Source organism: Chrysemys picta, chromosome 9 (assembly GCF_011386835.1).
Source record: "Chrysemys picta bellii isolate R12L10 chromosome 9, ASM1138683v2, whole genome shotgun sequence".
Taxonomy (NCBI): Eukaryota; Metazoa; Chordata; order Testudines; family Emydidae; genus Chrysemys; species Chrysemys picta.
The window spans coordinates 36784381-36808885 of record NC_088799.1 but is presented as its reverse complement, the minus strand read 5'-3'; the positions used below and the strand labels follow the sequence as shown (position 1 = coordinate 36808885).

Here is a 24505-nt window from a genome sequence, read left to right as displayed (position 1 = left end):
TACTAAATATCCTCCCGATAACCAATTTCAATCTAAACCCCACTAGAAACGTACCCATATTATTAAAAAAAAAGTGAATTTACAAATAGGTTAAATGATTAATATTTTGAAATTGTTATATAGATGTTAAACAGAATATATCAAGATCAAAAGGAAGTGTTCCAAGAACACACCAGTGTATGCGGGAAACTTACAAAGATTATTAACAGCATTCCAAAAGAAGAAACATAAGGGAAAAGAAATGCTTCTGGGCTTGAAGACAACTATTTTTTTCTCATGATAACCCCACAATACCGCAAGGAGTTTTAGGAGAGAGGCCTAAAAGGGACAAAAAAGGCCTACTTTTCCACTTTGTTTGAAGAGAGTTGTAATACATTTAGAATTTTGTGCATAATCTATATTGGTGCACTATGGTAACATTTTTTCTTTTTTCTCTTCTATATTTAACATATTTACCATAATTTTTGGCACACAAGGAAGCATTGCCTGGAAAACCCTAGCATTGGAACAACATAGGAAGAAAGCAATGAATTAAGAGTTGTACGAGAACGTTTACAGGGCATCTGCCCTCACTAATCTTAGTTCCAATTTTCTCCCAAATTCACAAGCATCAAAGTTTCTCCCATCCTTCCCACCACAAGTAAAAAAAACCCAGCAAGGTGTGTGTGGGGGAGGAGGGGGAGGAGAACACTAGCACGTCAATACTCTAGACTGGAAGAGTGAATGTGAAGAGCTGCAATGGACTACTTAAACAAAACCCTTTTTAGGTTCAAACTAATGTGAGACATAAGGAAGACTGTCAGTTTTGTATTGCACATATCTTAAACAGACTACAAATACACCTCTACCCAAATATAACGCTGTCCTTGGGAGCCAAAAAAATCTTACCACGTTATAGGTGAAACCACGTTATATCGAACTTGCTTTGATCCCCCTGGAGCCCTGCTTTACTTTGTTATATCCGAATTTGTGTTATATTGGGTCGCGTTATATTGGGGTAGAGGTGTAGTAAAGATTCGCTCTGCATTCCATATTTCCACACAAGTATAATAAATCTTAACCAGAACTATAAACAATTTATATCTCTCACCTCTCCTAATTCCACCTTATTTTACCGTCAAAGTATCAAAAAGACTTCAGGCCTGTAACCAGCAACAACATGAATACCAATTTAAAGAGTCTAATCAATTTTGCAGCACACATTGTCCTAATAAAAAAAAGTGATTCCCTCTTCTCATGATTATACACACAGTCCCCTGGAATTTTTTCCCTTATTTCCCCCCACCCCATAAATCATATAAGTCATAACTAGCTACCATATACAAAAATCTGCCCTGATCCACTTCTGCTTATTCTCCAGAATGTACATCTTCATATTACCTGAATATTTATTTTGATTAAATTCCAAAGAGAGCAATTATACATTATAAAATCTACTTCATCCTAGCATAAAGCTGTCATTTTTTTCTATTGCAATGCTTTCCCATACCTTGTTTCTCTCCATTCCACTAATTCTGGGAGGATCAGTCCTTTTCCAAAAAGAAGCTAACACACTTCACTGATAGCAGTCAGTGAGTCAATATCCCATAACCATGAGAGCAATCCGCAAATCAATAAGCTCCTTCGGTCTGTGACCTAAAATAGAACCATTATGGGTTCGGTGGATTGGCTAACTTCAGTTATTTTGAAAATTCTATTTGTTATTTTCCTCCAAAAATCTATTATCTTAGGGCATCCCTGCCACATGTGCAGAAGGTCTCTATTCCTCCAAATTCTCTCCAGCATTTATGACTCCTTTTTAGCTTATATATAGTGAGGTACTACTGATATGGTTTTGCAATAGTTGTCCTTAATTAGTTATATATATAGCTCAGGTTTTGGTCCTCCTCCAGACATTTTCAAATTGCTGCAAAGTTAAATTTATTTGTAGATCCTTTTCCCGTTTTTCCAAAAATAAAGATCAAGACGACAAGACTGTCACTAACAATCTGCTAACACGTGGAAGTCGGACCCAAACTACAGTTTTATGGAGCTCTTCGTTTTCTGTATCCTGAAAACTCAAAAAAGTAAAGACAGTCCTAACTCTACTACCTGTAGCTTAATTTAAAAATGTAAGTCCCACAAGCAAAATAGAACCTTCAACTACTAAAAACCACCTGCTTCCTTTAGAGGGAGCATAGATGGACAAGTCTACTAATTAGAAAGCTGCAAAAATTTTATTTTACATTAAATCAGGAGCCTACACTCACACCCCTATAGATTATTAAAAATGTTCCAGGCTGCATCATATGAAGGAAGCAATTAACAAATGAAACACCACACAAAAATGAAATAGTATTTTTTCAGAGAACCCAATAATATATGCAACCTTCATCTAAAAGGTCTTACAATTATATAGCATCTTCCATCCTGCATAAAGTTATAAAGCAATTCTCATTTAACTCATTCATCCACCATTGATGCAGATACACCTAGGACAAAAGGGGGTCGGTCACTGCTTAACAGCAGTTAAACTACACAACAGTTCAACAGAAAACAAATACCACCAAATCCATTGAAAAACTAATTTAATCGCCTAAACTAAAATTTGGCCTGAATACTAGTGTTGTCTCCTTCTCTTGCAAAGACTGCCAAGGAATTTTTACCAATCACAAATGGCCAAGCTCTTTTGTTTTTCCATCTCATTTAAAAGATGGTAGTAACCTCCAGCAGCAGCAAGGTGCTTTCCAACACCATGCTGAGGTATTTAATTCAGTACCAACTTAGCTGGAATCATGGGTACCCAATACCTATCAAGACCAGGCCCTCAGAGAGAAGTGCCGCTAAATCACCAACACCTATAAGACTTGGGAATTACCTTGAAACTCTTCCATGTAAGGGCTGAATAGACTTGTCCCTGCCTATCTTGAAAGATCTGATGACACCACAGCTAGACATAGTATGGTCATAGAATTAGGGGGGGAAATACACATTTCTTGTAAAAATTCTAAAATTAGTATTAGCACACCTTTATCAACTCAAACACCTAAAACGCGGTGAAAATGAACAGATGGCTAGTTTTCACAGTCCAACCTGTTCAACTCCATGCCACCATTTAATCTGAAATATTAACTAAAACTAGTGATGTTCTTTCAATGTTCACGATTAGGTAAAATTTAAGAGCATTTTCACATTAAAGAATGTATACCATTGTTAAATGGGAATTTTCCAAAACAATGCCCATTTCTTTTCAACATGGTAAATAACATTGCAGCTTTGGTTTTTTGGTTTTTTAATTTTAAAGCCCTATATGTGTTACAGTGAAACTTAACTGATGAATATCCAACTTATTACTACATATTTTATTATGGGCTAAAGGCTAATTTGCTTTTATAAAAATATGGCTTGTGACTGTGAAATATAGCATACGCTCACAAAGGCACTGATGTGATATGTTTATTTAACCATATGGTCTGAAGTGAATAGTACCAGTCATTATGTTGAAATTAATTCATTTATTTGGAGCTGAACAAACGTATGACAAACCATCTTTCCTTTCTCCCTTCACCCCATCCCAAAATGCACACCACAGAGAACACGTACTATGAGTCTAAGGCTATGTCTACACTACAGCTTATGTCAACATAATTTATGTCACTCGGGGTGTGAATAAACCACCCCTATGAGCTATGTAAGTTACACCAATGTAAGACCCAGCGTGGACAGTGCTATGTCAGCAGGAGAGCTTCTCCCGCTGACATAGCTACTGCCGCCTGTGGAGGTGGTTTTATTATGCCGACGGGAGATGCGCTGCAGCTGTGTATGTGTAGAATGCCCTAAATGTTAATACACCAGTAACAGCTTCTGCCACCTGAATACTCACAGTTTTAGACTAGTTCAACAAATTATCCAGGTTCTTTCTGAAATCTCGGCTCAGACTCATCCATGTGAATCTACAGATGTTAAAGCAACTTCTTTAATGCTTGGACGGATCCAAACATTATGATAGCTAATGTAAATTTTAACTTCACTTCAAGGTACACCATGTACCCCCCTCCACCTCCCAGGGCCAAAACAAGCCATAAAAGAAGCTAATGCTCCCAGAAGTAGTTTTCTTTCAGCCATGCAAAGGCCACTCTGATTTGGAGAATGTAGGAGTGTTAATGAGACTATCAGCCTTCTTTATTTTTTAAATACAAAAATTAAGCCACTATCTCTTTGCTCTGCAACAATAGCTTGGAAAACTTAAAACTAATGTAAGCTGATCACTGGGGTTGAAAGGAACAAGTAGCCAGGCTACACGTATGCAAAAGAAGATTGGGCAAAGTGAACATAACTATCCTATCCATTCCATATAAAATGGATCAGTTTACAGTTTGGGGTATATTTAAATAGACTCATTTTACATAACACACATGTATGGGATCTCTCTAACCCTCTCCAGAAATCTTTAAAGTAGCCCTGTATTTATTGTTGCAATAACAGCATACATAAATAGCTGGTTACATTCTGGGGGTTGGCAGAAAAATATTTTGTAGGATTATCCAAAATAAGAAAGAGCTCTACAGGAAATTAAGATGGTCAAAAGCATTGACAAAATATGATATATAAACAAATACAATAACTCACTTCAAGTCAGACTGATCTAACCAACCAACTTCTTGTAGATGAAAGTTAATTTCTTGTGATACAAGTAATAAGAATCCTTGGTGAGAGTCCATCTAACAGCTCTTAAAGTCAGGTTATTTGTGTAAATTTATAAAACTTCTTGTTGTTAGCTCAATGTATTTTCACAAGAAACTTATAGAATTGGATATATTAAGGCTATTTTGTCTTATACGCTACATTCTGACACTTCAGTATACACTCATGGCCTTTATCTTCACTGGTCAAAAGTCTCCACAAAATAGTTCAAATGTAGCTGCAGTAAAGTCAGGCCTGCACTGACTCATCTCTAACAAAGTTTTAAAGACAGAACTAGCATGCTTTTGCTCCATCCACACAGGTCAACTAAATCATGTTAAAATTATATTTGTTGTTTGAGAGCTTTTTAAATAGTCCTGTAGCCAGCAACAACTGGCCCATTGTGACTTGAGTAGAGAAACGCAACATAAGAACGCTATAGTACTTTAACAAGAGGGTAAAAGATGGCAAAAAAATATATAACTCCTTCCTTTATTTTGGGAAAATAACTAGAACCTCAGTGTGTGTTTTGTGCAGCAGACTTATTACTCTGCAAAGGCACTGTTTTAGTCCCTCAAATGTGAACAATGTTTACAAAATATAGTTAATGTACAGACATTCTTTATTATCAATATACAACATAATATTATGAATTAATCACTTGCCACATTTAACATGTCTAATCAAACTGACTTGAACATCCATTGCAGTGAGAGTTTTTCTGGCTTCTGTGTAACAGATAGCCGACAAATTAAAGAGATTTGTTGAAAAAAACTTGCAGAGTTTATTTAAACCCTATGCCAAGTTTCATCTCCAAATTTTTATAGCTGAATTATTGATGCTGAAAGGTGTGTGTATAGGTACATATTTTAAGTGTTAAGACTATCTTGTTATATTTTTGAAAATGGCATTATTGTACAGGCTCTGTACTTCTGAAAGTTCATACACAAGATTATTTCATGGTACAACCTTAAAGTAACCGTTGTATACCTAATGCAATATACAGAACTTTAGTAACAAGATGATAAAAAGTTATTTCCATTACTCTTTCTAGATTTAAGTAATTTCAAAAGGTAAAATTAAGAAAGAGCCCTAAACCATCTGTTTTTTTGTTTGTTTGTTTGGTGGCCTAATCCCACAATCTAGCCACACTCAAATACCCATATGCTGTAATGTGCATGTAACAAGACAATGTTGCATCAACACCTTTTTTAATGTCAGAGTTAAACTGGTCACACAAACTTATTTCTTTCTATTGTGAATAGGAAGGGTGGTTTACCGCTCAAGGAATTCTAGTCATTGACTGCTTCTGACTACTGAACAGCCAGCCCACTTCAGCCTCTAGATTCTTAAGTACTCTAAGGCTACGTCTTCACTACCCGCCTGAATTGGCGGGTAGAAATCGATCTCTCGGGGATTGAATTATCGCATCTCGTCGGGACGCGACAATCGATCCCCGAATCGACGCTTGTACTCCGCCAGCGCAGGTAGGAGTAGGCGCCGTCGACGGGGGAGCCGTAGAGGTCGATTTGCCGCCGTCCTCATAGCGGCGTAAGTCGGCTCGGATACGTCGAATTCAGCTACGAATTTGCGTATCTTAAATCGATCTCCCCCCCCCCCCCCCCCGTAGTGAGTGAGGACGTAGCCTAAGAGTCTGTCTATCTGCAATCAGACACCCCCGGCTGGCTTGTGCCAGCTGACTTGGGGTCGTGGGAGCTTTTTAACTGGGGTGCAGACATTTGGGCTTGGGCTGGAGCTCTACGATCCTGTGAGGTGGAAGGGTCCCAGAGCTCAACCTGCAGCCTGAGCCTATCCACACTGCAACTGAACAGCCCTTTAGCCAAGCCCTGGGAGGCCGTCAACTGGCACAGGCCAGTCATAAGTGTCTAACTGCAGTGCAAACATAGGAACTGTTTAATTGTGGTGTAGACGTTCGGGTGGCAGCCTGGGCTCTGGGACCCTCCTGCTTCACAGGGTTCTAAAGCCCAGGCTCCAGCCTAGCCTGAGACCTGGTCTACACTGGGGGGGAAGGGGGAGAGGGGAAATCGATCTAAATTACGCAACTTCAGCTACGTGATTAACGTAGCTGAAGTCAACATACTTAGATCTACTTACTGCGGTGTCTTCGCTGCGGTAGGTCGACTGCTGACGCTCCCCCATCGACTCCGCCTACACTTCTCGTTCGGGCGGAGTACCGGAGTCAACGGGAGAGCACTCAGTGGTCGATTTATCGCATCTTCACTAGACGCGATAAATCAACCCCCTGCTGGATCGATCGCTCCGGAGGTAAGTGTAGACGCCCTGAAAGTCTACACCACAATTAAACAGCCTCTTAGCCCAAGCCCCATGAGCGCGAGTGAGCTGTCATAGGCTGGTCGCAAGTTTTTAATTGCAGTGTAGACATACCCTCTGCCACTGCCCTTGAGGGAAGGAAAAGCAGAGTCAGTGAGATTCTGCATACCAGCAGCTGGTTAATACTGAAGGATATTTCTATGGAGGGGCATTTGCACCAATGTGTGTTTCTACACTCCTTAATTACAAGAAACTAAAAAAAACTGTGAAGAAAAGTAATTTTGCAGTAAAATAATGATTCTTAGGTAGAGCATTTGTGATTGAGCAAGTTTTTAACACTGTGTTTACACTTGTGCTATTTTTAATTCATATATGAACAAATAGCAAAAACATAATTTGAAAAGAAAAGTGCAAAATTATTGTACACCTTTCCATTATCATTCACCCATGTTTATTATAGGAAAGAAATGCTAAAAATGTTATAGATAAGTACAGAATATGAAGGGCCATGGCCATCATTAGGGAGTAACCATGACATTGCTAGATTTCAGGAACCTTACTTGTCCAACAAGGTTACCTTTTCCAGATAATGGAATAGTAAATATTTATTCCCACATTAAAAACTGAAACAAAATGAAGGAAATGGAGACGTAATACTGCTGAAGATATACGACAAACAAACAGAGAACACAGAAATGGCACAACACTAGCAATATTAACAATTCAAAACTAAGAATGATGCATCAGAATTGGAGAAGGTGAAAAGAGAGAACAGTAACCAGATATGAATGTAAATACTAAATACAGGTCCCAGTCTTGAAAACACATGTAACTTCATTTACATGAAGAATCCACTGAAGTCAATTGAGCAAATTACACACGTGCCTACATCTTTAGAAAACTGGGGTTATAGTTTTTGGAGAGTGTGATAACTTTTCTCTCTTGTAATTACTCGCATGACAGTAAACACTTAAAAGCTGTCATTCACTTCCATGTTCTTTTTTCAGTTAGAAATCCTTCATGAATTTTTGACTGGGTTTGGTTGCAAAAAAGGAAATGTATTTTACATATCAAAACCTGAAAAATACTATCAACAGACGTCAGCTTCTACTTTGGAGTTTGGAGGCCTTGATGTCAATATATACATTAATGTATTAATTTTTAAGGAACATAATTAGATAACTTTTGTGAAATAACTGTAATCCATTCTTTAAACAACTCAAAAGGAAAAATTAAAACAATGCTAACAAGAAGCAGTTTGAGGGGTAAAAAAAAAAAAATCCAGCATTCTCAGCATTTATGAGAGCAGGGCTCCCTGTGAACATTCTTCACCCACGAACAGCATTTTATATGCTCGGTTAAAAGAGCTGTCAAAAAATAAAATGCAAAATAATGTTTATTCTAATCATTCAATTTACCCTTGTTCGTTTACCCTCATCTACATATATAAAGAGATTTTATGCATGGATCCTATTAGCCAAATTTAAAATGATTGCCAGAAAACTTTTATTGTACAAGAGTAGTTTGCTGTAAAATAGATGCACAATTTTTGTCACTATTAAGTTTTATGATAGTCACTCTATGGCAGGGGTTCTCAAACTGGGGGTCGGGACCCCTCGGGGGGGGGTCACAAGGTCATTACATGGGGGGTTGCGAGCTGTCAACCTACCTCTACCCCAAACCCCGCATGTCTCCAGCATTTATAATGGTGTTAAATATATTTAAAAGGGTGTTTAATTTATATGGGGGGGGTCACACTCAGAGGCTTGCAATGTGCAAGGGGTCACCAGTAAAAAAGTTTGAGACCCACTGCTCTATGGTATACAAGCTGTCTAAGGCTGTTTCAGCCAACCAATTTTTATTTTTCTATACCTCCAAAAGTTCTAATTCAATGCATAAACCTCCTATTATAAGAGTGTATTAAAAATAAATAATTTCTTTGGAGATCACCAGCCATAGATCACTTAAAACATTCTAGTCTTTTAATACACAGTACACACTGCTCCTTCCTTTGACATTCACTGTTCAACATAAAGAATTATTGTTGATTAGAAGTAGAGGTTAAGAGGGAAGCTGTCCAGTTGAGTCAGAGTCCTAAATGAAAAGTTCCAGCAATTTTAAAGAAGTCTTAAAATTCTCAACTTCATTGGCAAGAATTTTGGCTAAGCAAGTCCTCTGCCATATTATGTGCTGGTGAACTGATGTGAACAGGTATGTCCAGTTTATATGTGAAGGCAACACATATGAATTGTTTGCCACTGGCTACCTGGATCAGGTGTAACATCAAAAGTTATGATAAACACTAAAAGCCAATGACTCAACAGAGCGTCTCCTTTTTAACAAGTGTGTGTGTGTGTGTGTGTGTATATACACACACACACACACTTACTTGCAGGAAATCACGAATGATGACTGAAGTTTTCATATTTCTTGTAATGCTAGAAACCATTAACAGCAGTCTTCACATTCATGTGCTCTAACCTTCAACTGAAGAAACTGTCGAAGCACCAGCACAGATTTATGGCAGTATAAGTTAATAACTAGGCCCATTCACTCAGTAACTAAAGTGGCTGGTAATCTCACAGCTGGATATATGAAACAATCCTATGAAAGTTACACAGAGGCTATGTTGCTACCAACTCTTCATGTCACCTGACATTTTACCATCTGACCTAAAATCCCTACAACATGAAGTCTCCCATATGCAGAAAAACTTGCCCAGAGATGGATTTATAAAACTCCTTATTTTGTTTACATACATCTATAACTTCTGATTCCTTGTCGAGAGCCTTTCATTGGAAACTGCATTAAATATATTTTCATAGCATATTTGCATAGGTTATGAGAAGGAAGAACCACCACCGGTGCAGGTTCCTCTGCATGCTTCTTGCTGTGATGGAGGGTCCCCCCAACCATCTGTAATGTGCACTCCCCCAGTCCCCTGTAAGTGCCTGTGCTGCTGGCCCCCAAACCCAATCCCCAGTGTCTGTAATGTGCCCCCCCAAGCTCTCGTGCCCAGTGAGTGCCTGTGCTGCCACCTGTCCCTCAGTCCAAGCCTCCAGTGCCTGTGCCACCGCCGCCCCACTGAGCACCAGTACCACCACCCACAACCCCAGTAAATGCCTATGCAGCCAATCCCGTCCTGGTGCCAGTCCCCAGTAAGTGCCCGTGCCGGCCCCCTCAGTAAGTGTTTCCACTGTCTCCCCTCTCCCCCAAGCAAATCCCCATGCTGCCACCTCACTCACCCCTCAGTCCAGGTCCCAGTCCCCAGTGAGTGCCCATGCCGCCGCCCCCCAGTCCCGGTCCCGAGTAAGTGCCCGTGCCACCACCCCCGCAGTAAGTGCCCGTGCCACCGTTCCCAAGTCCCAGACCCCAGTGAGTGCCCGTACCACCATCCTCCCAGTCCCGGTCCCCAGTAAGTGCTTGTGCCACCGTTCCCAAGTCCCAGTCCCCAGTGAGTGCCCGTACCGCCGCCCCCCCGTCCCAGTCCCCAGTAAGTACCCGTGCAACCGTTCCCAAGTCCCAGTCAGTCCCCGTGCCACCGTCCCCCCAGTCAGCACCCGTGCCACCGTCCCCTAGTCCCGGTCCTTCCTCCCCCGCTTGGCCACGGTGACAGGTTCCATTGTGCTGATAACAGATGGGGGCACAGAGCGTGTCATCCTCCTCTCCCCGGCTCCCCAGCCCCCAACTCCTTTCCCCTGCCCTCCCCCGCATCCCCGGAGTTTCTCCCCCTCGCCCCCAGCCCGCCCCCCGCGGGGAGCAGGGTGACAGACCGGGCGGCTGCGGGGCCTGCGGCCGGGCGGAGGCCGGGGCCTGGCGCGGAACCGGTGCCCGGGTACTCACGGGGAAAGCTCGGATCCGCATCTTGGTGTCCTTCCGGCTGCCCGTCCCCTTGCTCAGGTTCGACATCTTCGGACCCGGCTCGAGCGGCGCCTCCTGCGGGGTGAGGGGGGGGCTACGGGGAGACCCCGGGCAGGAGCCCCTGGCGACCTTCACTCCGGGCGGCGGCCCCCGGGGTGTGCGGGGCAGGGAGGAGGGAGGCGGCTACGGGGGGTTCTGGGCGGCGGTGGCGCAGGCCCCTATCTCCGGCGGCGGCGGCGGCGGCGTTTCCTTCACCCTCGTCCGCCGCGATGGCGGACAAACATCGCTCAGTGCGCAGGGCCAAGCGCCCCCCCACCCCTGAGACAGATCCGGCCGCGGCGGCAGGAGGGGCGCGGGGAGGAGCACGGCGGGGAGGGCGGGCGAGGGGGTGGGGGCTCTGCTGCCTAGCTCTCGCGAGACTTCGCTCCGAGCTGTCACCGGCTGCAAAGGGGGGGGGAGGGAGGAGAGGGAAAGGCAGGAAGAGAAAGCGCGCTGGGGGAAAGGCGGCCGCTGATTGGCTGAGTGCGGCGCAGTAGGGGAGGGGCAAACGCCGAGAGGGTCCCATGGCTGGCCTGGGGAAGGGGTGGGGAGGGAGCAGTTGTGAGACTGGGGGGAAGGGGTCTCTTGCAGCCCCAGCTGCTGTAGAGAGTCTGGCAGGAGCCTCTCTGGGCCCATAGACACCACATACTGGGCCTAGTGCTGCCCCTACTCATTGCAATCAGAGCCTTGGGCCAGCTAGGACTAGAATGCCTCACATTGTTAGCAACTGGCTGAGCGGGCACAGACGTTAGGTCCTGTCTACACTAGCCGCCTTGCCAGCTCTCGTCCTTTTACCTCACGTCTCAGGTGTTTTTCTTAAAGTCAGGTGACTATGGAAGACTCACAGCTGTCCATTTTTTTAAACAAAGTGGGGGGGAAAGTTGAAAGTGTGACCTGAGTTCACCTTAAGGCTCAAAGCCTGAACAGAAAACAAAAAGAGACCCAAGCATTAATTATTTTTTTTAAAGTTACAATTGAGGAGGATCTGACTTGTGATGTTTGAACACTTGGAGTTGGCAATAGTTGACCTGAAATTTGTCTGTCTATTTCTATCACAGAGGCAGCTCCCATGTTGGTAATAATCATGCAATTGGTAGCATAAATGAGGTAGGTGCCAGCATTGACCAGGGTTTTAGCTATCGGGTTGCTAGACCTGTGCTGAGATGGTTATTAATATGCTGGAAGTTTGGCAACACTAACTAGCGACCGATGGTAGCAATGGTTGGAAATCTAAAGGAAACAAAGTCAAATGTACAGACAGCCTTAAACATAGGCCTTAAACATAACTCCTCTCAAACCTGTATGGACAGGGCAAAAGCAAACAGTGTCTTTAAAAGACAGGCCAAGAAAAGAACTGCACAGGCATATTGTGCCTTTTCCTGTTATTTATCAACCTGAAGTTTCCCTGCGGTTAATTTTGCCTCACTGAGTCATGGCACTCATGGGTGTTGTACTCCTTGGGAGACTCATAGTCATGTTGAAATACATTTTTGTTTTCCTTTTTTTAATTTGCTAATCACAACATATGCTTGAGAAATGAGGATGCCACCTGAAGCAATACCTGTGTGAGAGTGAGGCTAAATATAGGTCACTTGCAAATTAGGACAGTTTATATAACAGGGATGGATGTTTTGTAAATATCAGATTTTGCAAGTCAATGGCAGGTTCAATTGCTCAGCACCTCTGGCATTCAGGTGGGTCACTCAAAAACAACAACAAAAAGTTAGTAGACACTTGAAATTTGGGCCTACGTGACTAGCCCAAGATCCCATACAGGCACAGGCAGGAATAGAACTCCTAGTTTTGATTCCCAATCTGGACCCTAACTATAGGAGCATAATTTTTCTTATGATAGTGTACTAGTCTGAAAAATACCTAAGATCATTATACCACTTAAGCAGTTTCCTAGCAAAACATGTAAAACTTTGGCACTGAGGGTACATAGGTACAAATATCCTGTGAGCTAGTTTGCCTTCTGTAATAGTTTCTTCACCTATTTGTTCCCTTCAGTTTAAAACAACCACTGCCCATTGAGACTAATGCAAGTACCTCTTCTGTACGTTTTTAATCTCCTGATCAGCATTAAGTATACACCAAAAGGAAAAATTATATAACAGCAGCACAACAATAACGAGTCTTAATGATTTCAGCATGACTAAAGTACAGTACCATTCAGCCCTTCTGAAAGGTACAGTTTCTAGAGAATAATGTCTAGTTCTTAAAGCGCTTTTCATTAACAACCAAAAAGAAAAGTCAAGTGGTAGGAGATGCAAAGTTTTCCTTCTGACTGCCAATATGAAGAATATGGTCCCCAGACATTGGAGCTTAGGAGATGAATCCAACCCAGCCAATTAAGTCTAAACTAAGAATTTTGCTTGCAAGAAGTTCAAAGGGTTGGGAGAAAGATCCTACTTTAAATTGCAATTTGGATCTCAGGTGCCTGCAAAAATGGGCAGTGTCCACTACTGCCGATTGCTCTAGCACAATGTCTTCTGCTACTGTTTTTGTGCTTTCTTTCATGATATGCCCTTATGCTTAGGGCAACCTCACTAGCCCAGTGTACCAGGCTCTCATTTTCTCATTCTAGTCACTCCTAAAGACTCACTTCTTTTTAGGAGGTCCACAAACAGTAACTCAGGTCAGTCAAATGCTCAATCCCAACATGTAACTAGAGTAGGGCTGATGATTTAAAAATGCAGTTACAACCATGTCGGTTCTCCTTGGGAATCTTTCCTAACTTTCAGAGTAGCAGCCATGTTAGTCTGTATCCTCAAAAAGAACAGGAGTACTTGTGGCACCTTAGAGACTAACAAATTTATTAGAGCATAAGATGCTCTAATAAATTTGTTAGTCTCTAAGGTGCCACAAGTACTCCTGTTCTTTTCCTAACTTTAGCTGTATTTTGCACTGTAAGATTATTTGGCACTATACAAGACTCAATAATATTGCTGGTTCTTACTTACTAAAATTATTAAGAATAAGGATTGTTGCCTCTTCTAATTTCTGCTCCCATCTGTAGTAGAAATAAAGCAGTTTTGCTAAATGTAAGGTCTTGTGCTCACACAAGGGACCACTGGAATTGCTCTTAAGTACCAGTGGTGTCAATCAGAGGGGAGATGGATGGGGGAAGAACAGCAAGATTGACCTATGAACTGCTAGTAGCCCTAATGCCCATCTTGGTCAATGCCAGCTATCTTATGTATACATCTTCAAATATTCCTACAATAAAGAAAGTAGTAACTAGTAATTAGTTTTGGGGAAATACCCTTCAGTAATAGGGGTTCAGGTTCATGTGCCATGACTACTTCTACCCTCTATTCACCCCTAGCCTCCTTCACACTAGTATTCAAGCTTGCAGTATAAGGGCCAGGAATGCCTGCTCTAATAGGTAGAGAATAGCTCAGCATGGAGAGTGACTAGTATGCATCTGAAGGTCACATGGCTAAATGCACTGTTGGAAGGTACTCCAATACTACAGTGATGAGCACAGTATAAGGACCTACACAAAATACTTTCACTTCAATGACTCTAACAATTTCTTTCTAACAATATGACAGGCATGCTGCTTTTACTAGTTTTTTACTAGTTTCAAGTGACATGATATCTTAAGGTTTTTATTTACTTGTATACCTGCTGAAAAACTCTCTAGCGTTACTCAAAATGTTGCTGAGGGCAACAGAAGCATTAAAAGGTTGGCACTAATACAATGTATTCTCTACATTCCTAACATTAACATAACATTTCTCTTTTAAAAATTACAGAAAAGCAAGTTTTTGGTTTATTTACACAAGAATACCATTTCTTAATTTTAAAAATAAGTTTCTTTGTTTCTTTTAAGACCCAGTCATACACATTGAAATCAATGTGAGTTTTGCCATTAATTTGAATGGGGGAAGAATCAGAGCCTTGGCTGATTGTATCAGAGAGCTCTGGGTATTTAAAAAGGAAACTGTGCATCTTTTTCCAATTTATAATAGGTAACTGACTGAAATTCATTTGGAGTGGGAGTTTCCTTGTGGAGTAGGAGATTGGAGATAAACTGCATTTCCAAAGAATCATACATATACATACTCTGTGCTGTTTTTCCGTACAGAACATGCAAAATTTCAATATTTTGCTTCAGAGTAATAAACAAAGAATATGAGAGAAAATATGAGAGAAAGAGAATCACCGTTGCACTTAAAAGTTAAGCGCACGCTTAAGTGTTTGCATGGTCTCATTCTGTAACATTCTGCATTTGAAAAGAAACTCAGAATGGCAGCTGCCTATGTTAGGGTGGGAGGAAGAATTTCTTCTCTATTTAAAAGGCAGTACAAAGAAAAAAAATCAAATCATTTCTTTTTAGCTACATAAATCCATCTATCATAGTGTGAAGTTGATGCTTGTTTTAGGCTTTGCATGAATTTTGTGTGATACATTGAGGATATATATGGAACGATAATCATTTCTCTTTTTTGAAAGGCTTTAGAAACAACAAAAAAGATGTATTCCCTCAACTGTAACACCTAAAATCTATTGAAAAGATGTTTTGATAACAATGCAGAACTATATATAGCTGGAAAAATGTGAAGGAGCTTCAACAAAACCTACGTAATACCTGCATTTTGAAGGGGGAGGGAAGGGCAGAAAGTAGGTTTTCCATGTATTATATTCAGAATCCCATCCTGCAATCCTGACAAGCAAAAGTTCCTTTGAAGTCATTACAGGATTAGTAAAATACGACACAATGAGGTAAGTTTTATTTTGCTATTTTATTGACCGTTCTCGTGTCTCCCATGCCAATTCCCCCCCCCCCAACAATATTCTACAGTCATTTTCAACATATATCCCATTGACATCAAAGGGGTCTGCTGGGGCCAGTAAAAGCATCAAAATAAATATTCAAAAATATATTTAATAGATTATTTCTAAATTTCTGCATTTAGAAACAGAATAACTGAAATATTGTAATTCCAAATTATATTCCACCTGGTTCCTATCCTAAAAAGATGTGAGTTTTTTGACCTCCTTCTTGTATGGCCTGAATCAACATCCTATACTTGTAATTTTAATTTCCTTGACCATTGCTTCATAGGCTTTAGGGGGGAGTTGGATGACAGAAGATGCTGAAGTAACCTATTTATGTGAGGCAGTTGAACAATTCTACTTTTATCTTGCAATCCCTTTCTTCCTATACAAGGCTGTAAATAAAGACCTTCTAAGCTAAAGTCACCAAACAGCATTCCCCACCCCTGAAAAAAATACTTGGTGTGGTGTCAATATTTTTACAGCACCAGTGGTTCTGACTACTTTACAGAGGCTGTCATTTTGTCCAGAAGATTCACAAAGTAGAACTAAAGGACATTCACACGGCTCTTCAGTGAATGGAAATAGTAGGAGGTTTTGAAGGTTGTTTTCCTATGTCAGTGTGTATTGAAAGTATGCATTGTATCTGTGTTCTTAAATAAACTTGTCTTATTTCAGCCCCCTTACTGTCTAGCTTTTTTTGTTTTTTATACTGTGTCTGTAATGCAGAGGATTATTGCTTCAGTGCAGTGGTCTGAAAGTAGTTACTGAAGGTGTGAAGCTAAACAAGGGGCTAATTGGGTGGCACATACATTTCAATATGAATTGAAATTCTCCACTCCCACTCTGATCCCTGTTGGCACTATGTGTATGTGAAGACAACTTTTCCAAAGTCTTCAGTTTGGTTTGAGGGTAAAGTACTGCAGATGTAAACATTTTATTAAAGTTAATGTTTAAAATCAAATTTACACAAGTTAAGAGGGAAGGTACTGTACATCTGGGGTCGGGCTTGGGTTATGGGGGATTGCAAGTATCGGTTACAAGGTTCACGAGGTACATACGGTACATATCACATAACCAGCATAGATCCAGATTGGGGTGTGGGAGTTTTTAAAGCATCGGTGGATAAATGGGCTCAGGTACGCCATGCATGGAATGTATTAAGAGTCCAAGTCAGTATTGGTGTAGAGAATAAGTACATGGGGGGGGTGCGTCCCTCGGTTTGTCAGGAAAGGAAGTGGGTTATTTCCCTGGTCGGTGGTCTCGGTTACTTGACCTGGTACTGGCAGTGTCCGTGATGTGTTCTGTGTAGATGTCTCTGGACCACCTGATGGTGTCGGACACCATGAGCTGTCTCATAAGCCGGGCGTAGCATCGACCGACTCTGCACGCTCTCAGTACCGGCTCGTTGTGGGGGTCCCATGTGCCCAGGGCTCCCACGATCAGGGCATGTATCTGGACCTCATAGCCCTAGGCTCTCAGGGTGTCGGCCAGCGGTGTTTCAGTTTAATGGCAGATAGGTATTGTCAATTAGGAGCACAGGGGTTGTGGTAGGAGGTATTGATTTAGATAATTGCTTTCCATTGTTATCTGAAAACAACTTTAAAAGTTTCCATTTAGTCTGAGAGGAAAACTACTGCAGGTGTGTGGAAAAACAAGTGTTAATTGGGAGAGTGATCACACACAGTATGTATGGCTATGTCTACACTAGCACTTTTATATGTATAATTTATGTCACTCAGGGATGTGAAAAAACACGCTTCTGAGCGACATAAGTTACACTGACAGAATGGCTGGTGTGAACAGCTCTATGTGGGTGGGAGACATAACTACCGCTGCTCATTGGGGGTTTAGAGCGGCTACACAAGCGATCTTTACACGAGCTATCTTTGCACGTCTACACTGCCAAAGTTACATCGCTGGCAGCTCAAAGAGCACTGAAGGGAAACCACTATTGTGTGTTCACACTGTCAGCTGCCTGCGCAATAGCGGCACTTGCAGCGGTATTCAAAGCGGTGCACTCTGGGCAGCTATCCCACAGAGCACCTCTTTCTTTTCTGCTGCTAAGACTTGTGGGAAAGCGGAGGGGGTCCCTTGGCATCCTGGGTCTTGCCCCAATGCCCTGTGATGCATTGCTTTGCATCCCAGCAATCCCTGTGCTTCCATCCGCATTTGGCGCCATATTTCAATGGTTTGTGCACTACGCACCTTGCCTCTTCGGGCTGCACGAATGGATCCTGAACTGTTAACCAGTATGCTGCTCACTCTGACTAACTCGTCACAAGTGGCAGTGGCGTTATTCCTTAGACTACAAAGGCAAGAAGAGTGTGACGTTGATCTCACCACACGTAGTAGCTATGACATGTGATTGCTTGTGGCATTCACGGAGGTGCTGACCACAGTGGAACGCCAGTTTTGGGCTCAGGAAACAAGCACCGAGCGGTGGGATCACATCATCATGCACGTCTGGGATGACGAGCAGTGGCTGCAGAACTTTCAGATGAGGATGGGACTGTGTGATGAACTCGCCCAGCCCTGCGGCGCAAAGACACGAGAATGAGAGCTGCCCTGCTGTTGGAGAAGTGCATAGCGATCACACTGTGGAAACTGGCTACTCCAGACTGCTACCAATCAGTCACTAATCAGTTCGGAGTGGGAAAGTCTACTGTTGGACTCGTGTTGACGGAAGTCTGCAGGGCCATTAATCCTGCTGCAAAAGACCGTGACTCTGGGCCACGTGCGTGACCCATGGCTTTGCACAAATGTGAATGGCTTTGCACAAATGGCCTTCTCTAACTGCGGAGAGAATAGATGGCATGCACATTCCAGTTCTGGCACCAGACAACCTAACCACTGAGTACATTAATCGCAAGGGGTATTTCTCAATGGTTCCCAGGAGCTTGTGGATCACCATGGGCGTTTCACAGACATTAACGCAGGCTGGTCCGGAAAGATGCATGACACATGCATCTTTTGGAACACTGGCCTGTTCAGGAAGCTGCAAGCAGGGACTTTCTTCCTGGACCAGAAGATCACTCTAGGGCAGGGGTCAGCAACCTTTCAGAAGTGGTGTGCCGAGTCTTCATTTATTCACTTTAATTTAAGGTCTCTCTCTATAAGTCTATATATTATATAACTAAAAGATTGTTGTATTGTAAAATAAACAAAGTTTTCAAAATGTTTAAGAAGCTTCATTTAAAATTAAATTAAAATGTTGATCATACGCCGCTGGCCCACTCAGCCCGCTGCTGGTCTGGGGTTCTGTTCACCCCAGACCGGCAGCGGGCTGTGCGGCGCCAGCGGCTGGGACCCCAGACTGGCAGTGGGCTGAGCGGCTCAGCCCACTGCCACTCAGGGGTTCCATCCGCCGTCTCCTGCCAGCCGGGAGCCCGGCTGCCGGACCCGCTCAGCCCACTGCCGGTCTGGAGTCCTGGCCCTGCCCACATACAGTGGGTACCTACCTTCTCCCTGGTTCTGGCCCATTCTCTTCCTCTCTCTGCACTGAGCTGAGGGTGGGAGTGCACTGAGCACAGGGCTGGGGGTGAAGGGTCTGGTCAGGAGCTAGAATGAGGGAGGGGGCTCAGGGTTGGGGCAGGATGTTTGAGTCTGGGGCACTTACCTGGGCAGCTCCCATTTGGTGCGAAGGGTGCAGGTGGGAATGTGGGGGAGGGGGGAGGGTGCAGGAGCTCCCGTTTGGTGTTCAGGGTGGGGGTGGGGATGTGGGGGGTGCAAGAGTCAGGATATGGGGGGTGCATGGGGTGTGGAGGGGCTGGGTATGTGGGGAGGTGCAAGAGTCAGGGCAGAGGGCTGGGGGCATGTGAGGGGGGTGCAGGTGTCAGGTCATGGGGGGCCTGGGTATGTGTGGGGATGCCAGAGTCAGGGCTGGGGTTGTCGGGGGGCGGTGAAGGAGTCAAGCAGAGGGCTGGGTGTGTATGAGGGGGTGTGTACAGGGCTCAGGGAAGGGGCCGGGTGTGTGTGCGGGGCGCAGGGCTCAGGGCAGAGGGCTGGGTGTGTGTCAGCGGGATACAGAGCTCAGGGCAGGGGCCTGGGGTGTGTGCGGGGCTGCAGGGCTCGGGGCAGAGGGCTGGGTGTGTGTGAGGGGGGTCAGGGCATAGGGCTGGAGGGGATATGCCCCCTATTCCACCACCCCCCTTCCCAAGGCCCTGCCCCCGCTTCTTCTCTGCCTCCCCCAGGAGCAGCGAGCACACTGACTCCACTCCTCCCCCAACCCCTCTCTTGCAAGGGCCATCAGCTGATCGGCCGGCAGGGAGGGACAGAGAGGAGGAGGGGCAGGAACCCAGCACACTACGGGAAGAGGCAGGGCAGCCGTCAGGACCAAGCTTCTGCCCCCTGCCCCTTGCCCCCACGGGAGGGGGCAGGAGGGGCAGAGGGCGGAGAAGAGTGGGCCGGGCCAGGCTGGGCAGGATTTTTAATGGCACGCTGCTGCCTGCTCTAGGGGAAGTCAAAATGCCCATTGTGATCTTGGGAGACCCCACCTACCTCTTAACGCCATGGCTTATGAAGCCATACATGGGACAATTTGACAGCAGCAAAGAGTGGTTCAACAACAGGCTGAGCAAGTGCAGAATGACTGTTGAGTGTGCTTTTGGCCGTTTAAAAGCCCGCTGGCGCTGCCTCTATAGAAAGCTGGACCTGGCTGATGACAATATTCCTATGCTTATAGCCATGTGCTGTACGCTCCAAAATATTTGTGAAGGGAAGGGTGAAAGCTTCACTCAGGGCTGGATCGCATAGGCTCAGTGCCTGGAGGCAGAGTTTGAAAAGCCAGAAACCAGGGCTATTAGAGGGGCACAGCACGGGGCCATAAGGATCAGGGATGCCTTGAGGGAGCAATTTGAAGCTAAAAGCCACTAATATTTGTTGCTATGCTTGAGATTGCAGTGCTTGTAATGCTAGGAGGTGATTGGTGCACATGATGCAATAAGGGGGGTTAACATAATTATATGTTGCTTTGCAGTGCTGTTTTTGCTTTCAATTAATAGAATAAAGACTGCTTTCAAACCAACACAATTCTTTTAATAAAAGACAACAACTGGAGGAGAGAGTCAAACCAAAAAAAAAAAAAACAATCAGCAGTGAGGGGGATGGGGGAAGGGAGGTCGCAGGAGGAGGAGGGGTCCCGGGACAGCTAAAGATTTCTGTGTGTCCAGGGATCATATCCAACCTTCTCCTTTGGAGTACAGTGCAACCAGTACTGTACTTCAGTGGGGCCAAACTGCAGAGGGATGGATGTTGAGTGCAGTGGGTAGTGGGAGTCCACAGTCCTCGACTGTGTGGGGGGATGGAATGCCGTGGGTATAGACTGGAGCCAGGAGGTTGATAAGAGTGTGTTAACGGTGTCTGGAGGGCACATGGGAAAGAGTTTTGTGACAGCAGCTGTAGGGGAGGGCGGGCACGGAGCTGCTCGGTTTGTAGTGCTAATGGAGCATGTCCGCTTGGCACTCCATAACCTTTAAGAGCCGCTCCGTGGCTTCATTCTGGCATGCCCCATTCTCCTTTTGGTCCCTCTTCTCGCTGTCCCACCACTCATTCAATTCCTGTTTCTCGGCGGCGGAGTGCATCATAACATCACGCAGAAAGTCCTCCTTCGTTTTTCTTAGCCGCTTTCTAATGCTGCACAGCCATTCAGCCGCCAATAACAAAGAGGGAGGCTGGGCTCCCAATGTCATCTCTGTGAAGTTTAAATGCAACATTTTACAGAAGCAGTATTGTTTGCAACACAGAGAACACTGATTCAGTGATTTAAAACACAGCCAGTACTCACACACCTGTCACTAACTGGCTGACCCCAGGCAAGCACACATGAGCCACAAGACCCCCAAAATGGTGAGTAGCCGCAGGGGGTGGGGTGAATCACTCTCCCCGGACCTTGCTGTACACTGGGCACATGGCTCTTGGGGAGAGCCAGCACTGTAGGGGTGGGGTCTGGTAATGATTCCTGTCCTCAATCTTTCCACAGGATGTGATCATTATGGAAGATATCTCGCTGCTGAGGGTGAGCAGGGAATCAAAGGAGGGTCTTCTCCAAGCCTGCAGCTTCCACCCTGTCCCCTATGTGGCTCGCCTGTGTGCAGCAATGGTTTCCCCGTCGTGACAGCCCATTGGCGCGTGAAAGTTACTGTTAATGGGACAAGAAACAAAGCAGCTCTACCGAAGAACCAGCGGCAGTGGATTGCCCAGTATCTCCATGAGAGTTTCCAGGAGATCTGAGGGAGATTCCCATGAAGTGAGGGAGTCAATCAACAGCCTGTTCTGCCGCTCAGACTAGGCATGCGGTGGGAGACAAGCCTGCTTTCTGCAACCCTCCTGCCCCCAACAACTTGCTTCAGCGATTCCCAAAATCAGATCCACTTATCAGGGACCTCCTCTCCTGTTTGCACTTCGCCAAGATCTGACTGCTGTGACTGGCTAGGTTCCTCCGGTGTAGAAAAGAGCTCCTGGCTGCATGCATCTCTGGGCTCCGAATCATCCTCTGCCTCTGGGTCCCTCTCCCCCTCCACATCCTCATCCAAGATTTCCTCCTCCTGGCTCAGTCCACTCTCGACTGGCACATGAGCCACTGAAGTATCCACAGTGGTCTTTGTAATGGAGGTGGGGTCGCTGCCGAGTATCGCATCCAGCTCTTTGTAGAACTGACAGCTCATGGGTAGGCATTCCACAGCTCCTTCACTTTGACCCTGCACTGCAATGTGTCCTGGTCATGGCCCCTTTCTCTCATGCATCATGAAATCTGTCTGTAGGCATCATAATTCTTACGGCTGGAGCGCAGCTGGGACTGGACAGCCTCCTCTCCCCAAATGCTGATGACATCCTGCAGTTCGGCATTGCTCCAAGCAGGGGATTGCCTGGTGCGTGGAGCAGGTATGGCCACCTGGAAAGATGGACTGAGACCACTGCACGTATCACCGAGCAAACAGGAAGGTGACTTTCAAATTTGCAAAGGAATGTATGGGGTGGGGATGACGGTTGGTCACCTGAGGGCAGGGCAGTAGAGTTCAAACCGATGGGCAGAGAGGTGAGAACAGGCATTGTGGGACACCTCCTGGAGGCCAATCACAGCACTGTAATCGCCACAATGTCTACACTGGCACCGCAGTGCTGTAGCCCTGGCGCAAAAAGCTGTACGCCTCTTGGGGTGGTTTTTTTAAAGCGCTACAACTGCACTGTTTCTGTGCACTAAGTGGCTTCGCAGTGTTTACACCTCGGGAGTTACAGTGCAGAAAGCTGCTTTACTGTGCAGAAACTTGCCAGAGTAGACAGGGCCTTACTGCGGCACAGCTGCATGGTACAGCTGTGCCATTGTCAGCTCGTTAGTGTAGACATGGCCTAGCTCTTAAAAAGCATCCTAATGGAAGATGTCAATCCATAAAGCAAAGGTGATCTAATAATGAAATATTGTTTTTGACAACAGAGTTTGTATGCTTGGGCATGAACACAGTACTAGCGTGGATTCCAGTGCATGCAAGGATTCCCGGCAATAAAATGGTAGATAAAGAAGCAAAAAAAATGCTTTTAAACATGTAGAAAATGATATAAAGCTTCCTCTCAGTATTCAGGAATTTAAAAGTTTAATTAAAAAAGGATGGGATGAATTGTGGACCATGGAGAAAAGGGGAAGAAGATTGATTCATGAAATATGCCCCAACATAGAGGATAATGCACTATTCCAAAGTTCTGACCAGATCAGTGAAGTACAGTACTCATATTTAGACTTTTAACTGGTCACTGAAGTTTGAATAATAATTTGTATCTATTGAATAGACACTAAGATGAGTTATGTAATACACGTAAGGTTAAAGAAACAGTCGATCACCTGATTTTGAAATGTTGGCAGTGTTCCCAGGAAAAAAAGGCTTTCTATGAAAAAGTTAGAAGCTTGAAGGTGATAAAACATACTAAGAGGAGGTTAGTGAGCATATCAGGAAATTGAGTAACATTAAAAAAGCTCTGCTACATTTTTTAAGGGCCCAGAGCAGGATAAAGGAGCGTATTGGAATGCACGTATGAGGAATATAGAGGGTGGCAGTTATAGACTCAGTAGCTGTGCCTGCTTCTCTATAAAAAAGAAGAAGAAGATTTAAATCCATGTGGAAGCAAAATTATCACAGATTAATGAGGCAAAAAGAATTTAATCCAAACAAGGAAAAAATTAATTCAGAACAATATCCCACAAATTTAACTTACTAGAACAGGGGTGGACAAACTACATGGCCTGTCAGGGCTTTGGATCTGTCCCGCAGGATTGCCAGACCTTCGCCGCTCCTGGAAGTGGCCGGCACCACATCCCCGCGGCCTCTGGGGGAGATGGGGGCGGGGGTAGAAGGTGCCGCGTGCTGCCCTTGCCTGCAGGCACTGCCCCCACAGCTCCCATTGGCCGGGAACGGTATCCACAGGCGAGGGCTGTGCACGGAGCCCTCTGCCCCCCTCCTCCAGGGGCCGCAGGGACATGGTGCCGGCTGCTTCTGGGAGCGGCGCAGGGCCAGGGCCGGCAGGGAGCCTGCCCTGGCTCAGATGCGCGCCGCTGCCACCCTGGAGCTGCTCCAGGTAAGCAGCACCGGCCCGGAGCCTGCACCCCAAACCCCTCCTACACCCCAATCCCCTGTCCTGAGCCCCCTGCCGCACCCCAAACCGCTCCTGCACCTCAACCCCCTGCCCTGAGCCCCTTCCTGCACACCGCACCCCCTCCCACACCTTGCACTCCCTCCCGCACCCCAACCTCCTGCCCTACATTCATGGCCCTGCATACAATTTCCGCATCCAGATGTGGCCCTCGGGCCAAAAAGTTTGCCCACTCCTGTGCTAGAAGTTACCAACATTGCCCCAGATACTTCTATAACAATGCAGA

At 44.7% G+C, this 24505-nt stretch overlaps 1 protein-coding gene across 4 annotated transcripts in view; it reads right to left on the bottom strand.

The window, feature by feature from the left end:
- Positions 1-11243, bottom strand: part of CUL3 (cullin 3) — a 103854-nt gene extending 92611 nt beyond the window's left edge. The window contains exon 1 of one of the 4 annotated variants that reach the window (XR_010590667.1): positions 10798-11158. Coding sequence is in view for 2 of the 4 variants with exons in the window: in XM_005282559.5 (XP_005282616.1) it covers positions 10798-10863 (66 nt within the window). In the remaining 2 variants the exon portion in view is untranslated. Of the gene's footprint in view, positions 1-10797 lie in introns of all 4 variants that reach the window. The other 3 variants (XR_010590668.1, XM_005282559.5, XM_042853590.2) reach the window with 3 other exon arrangements.
- Positions 11244-24505: the final 13262 nt, after the last annotated feature.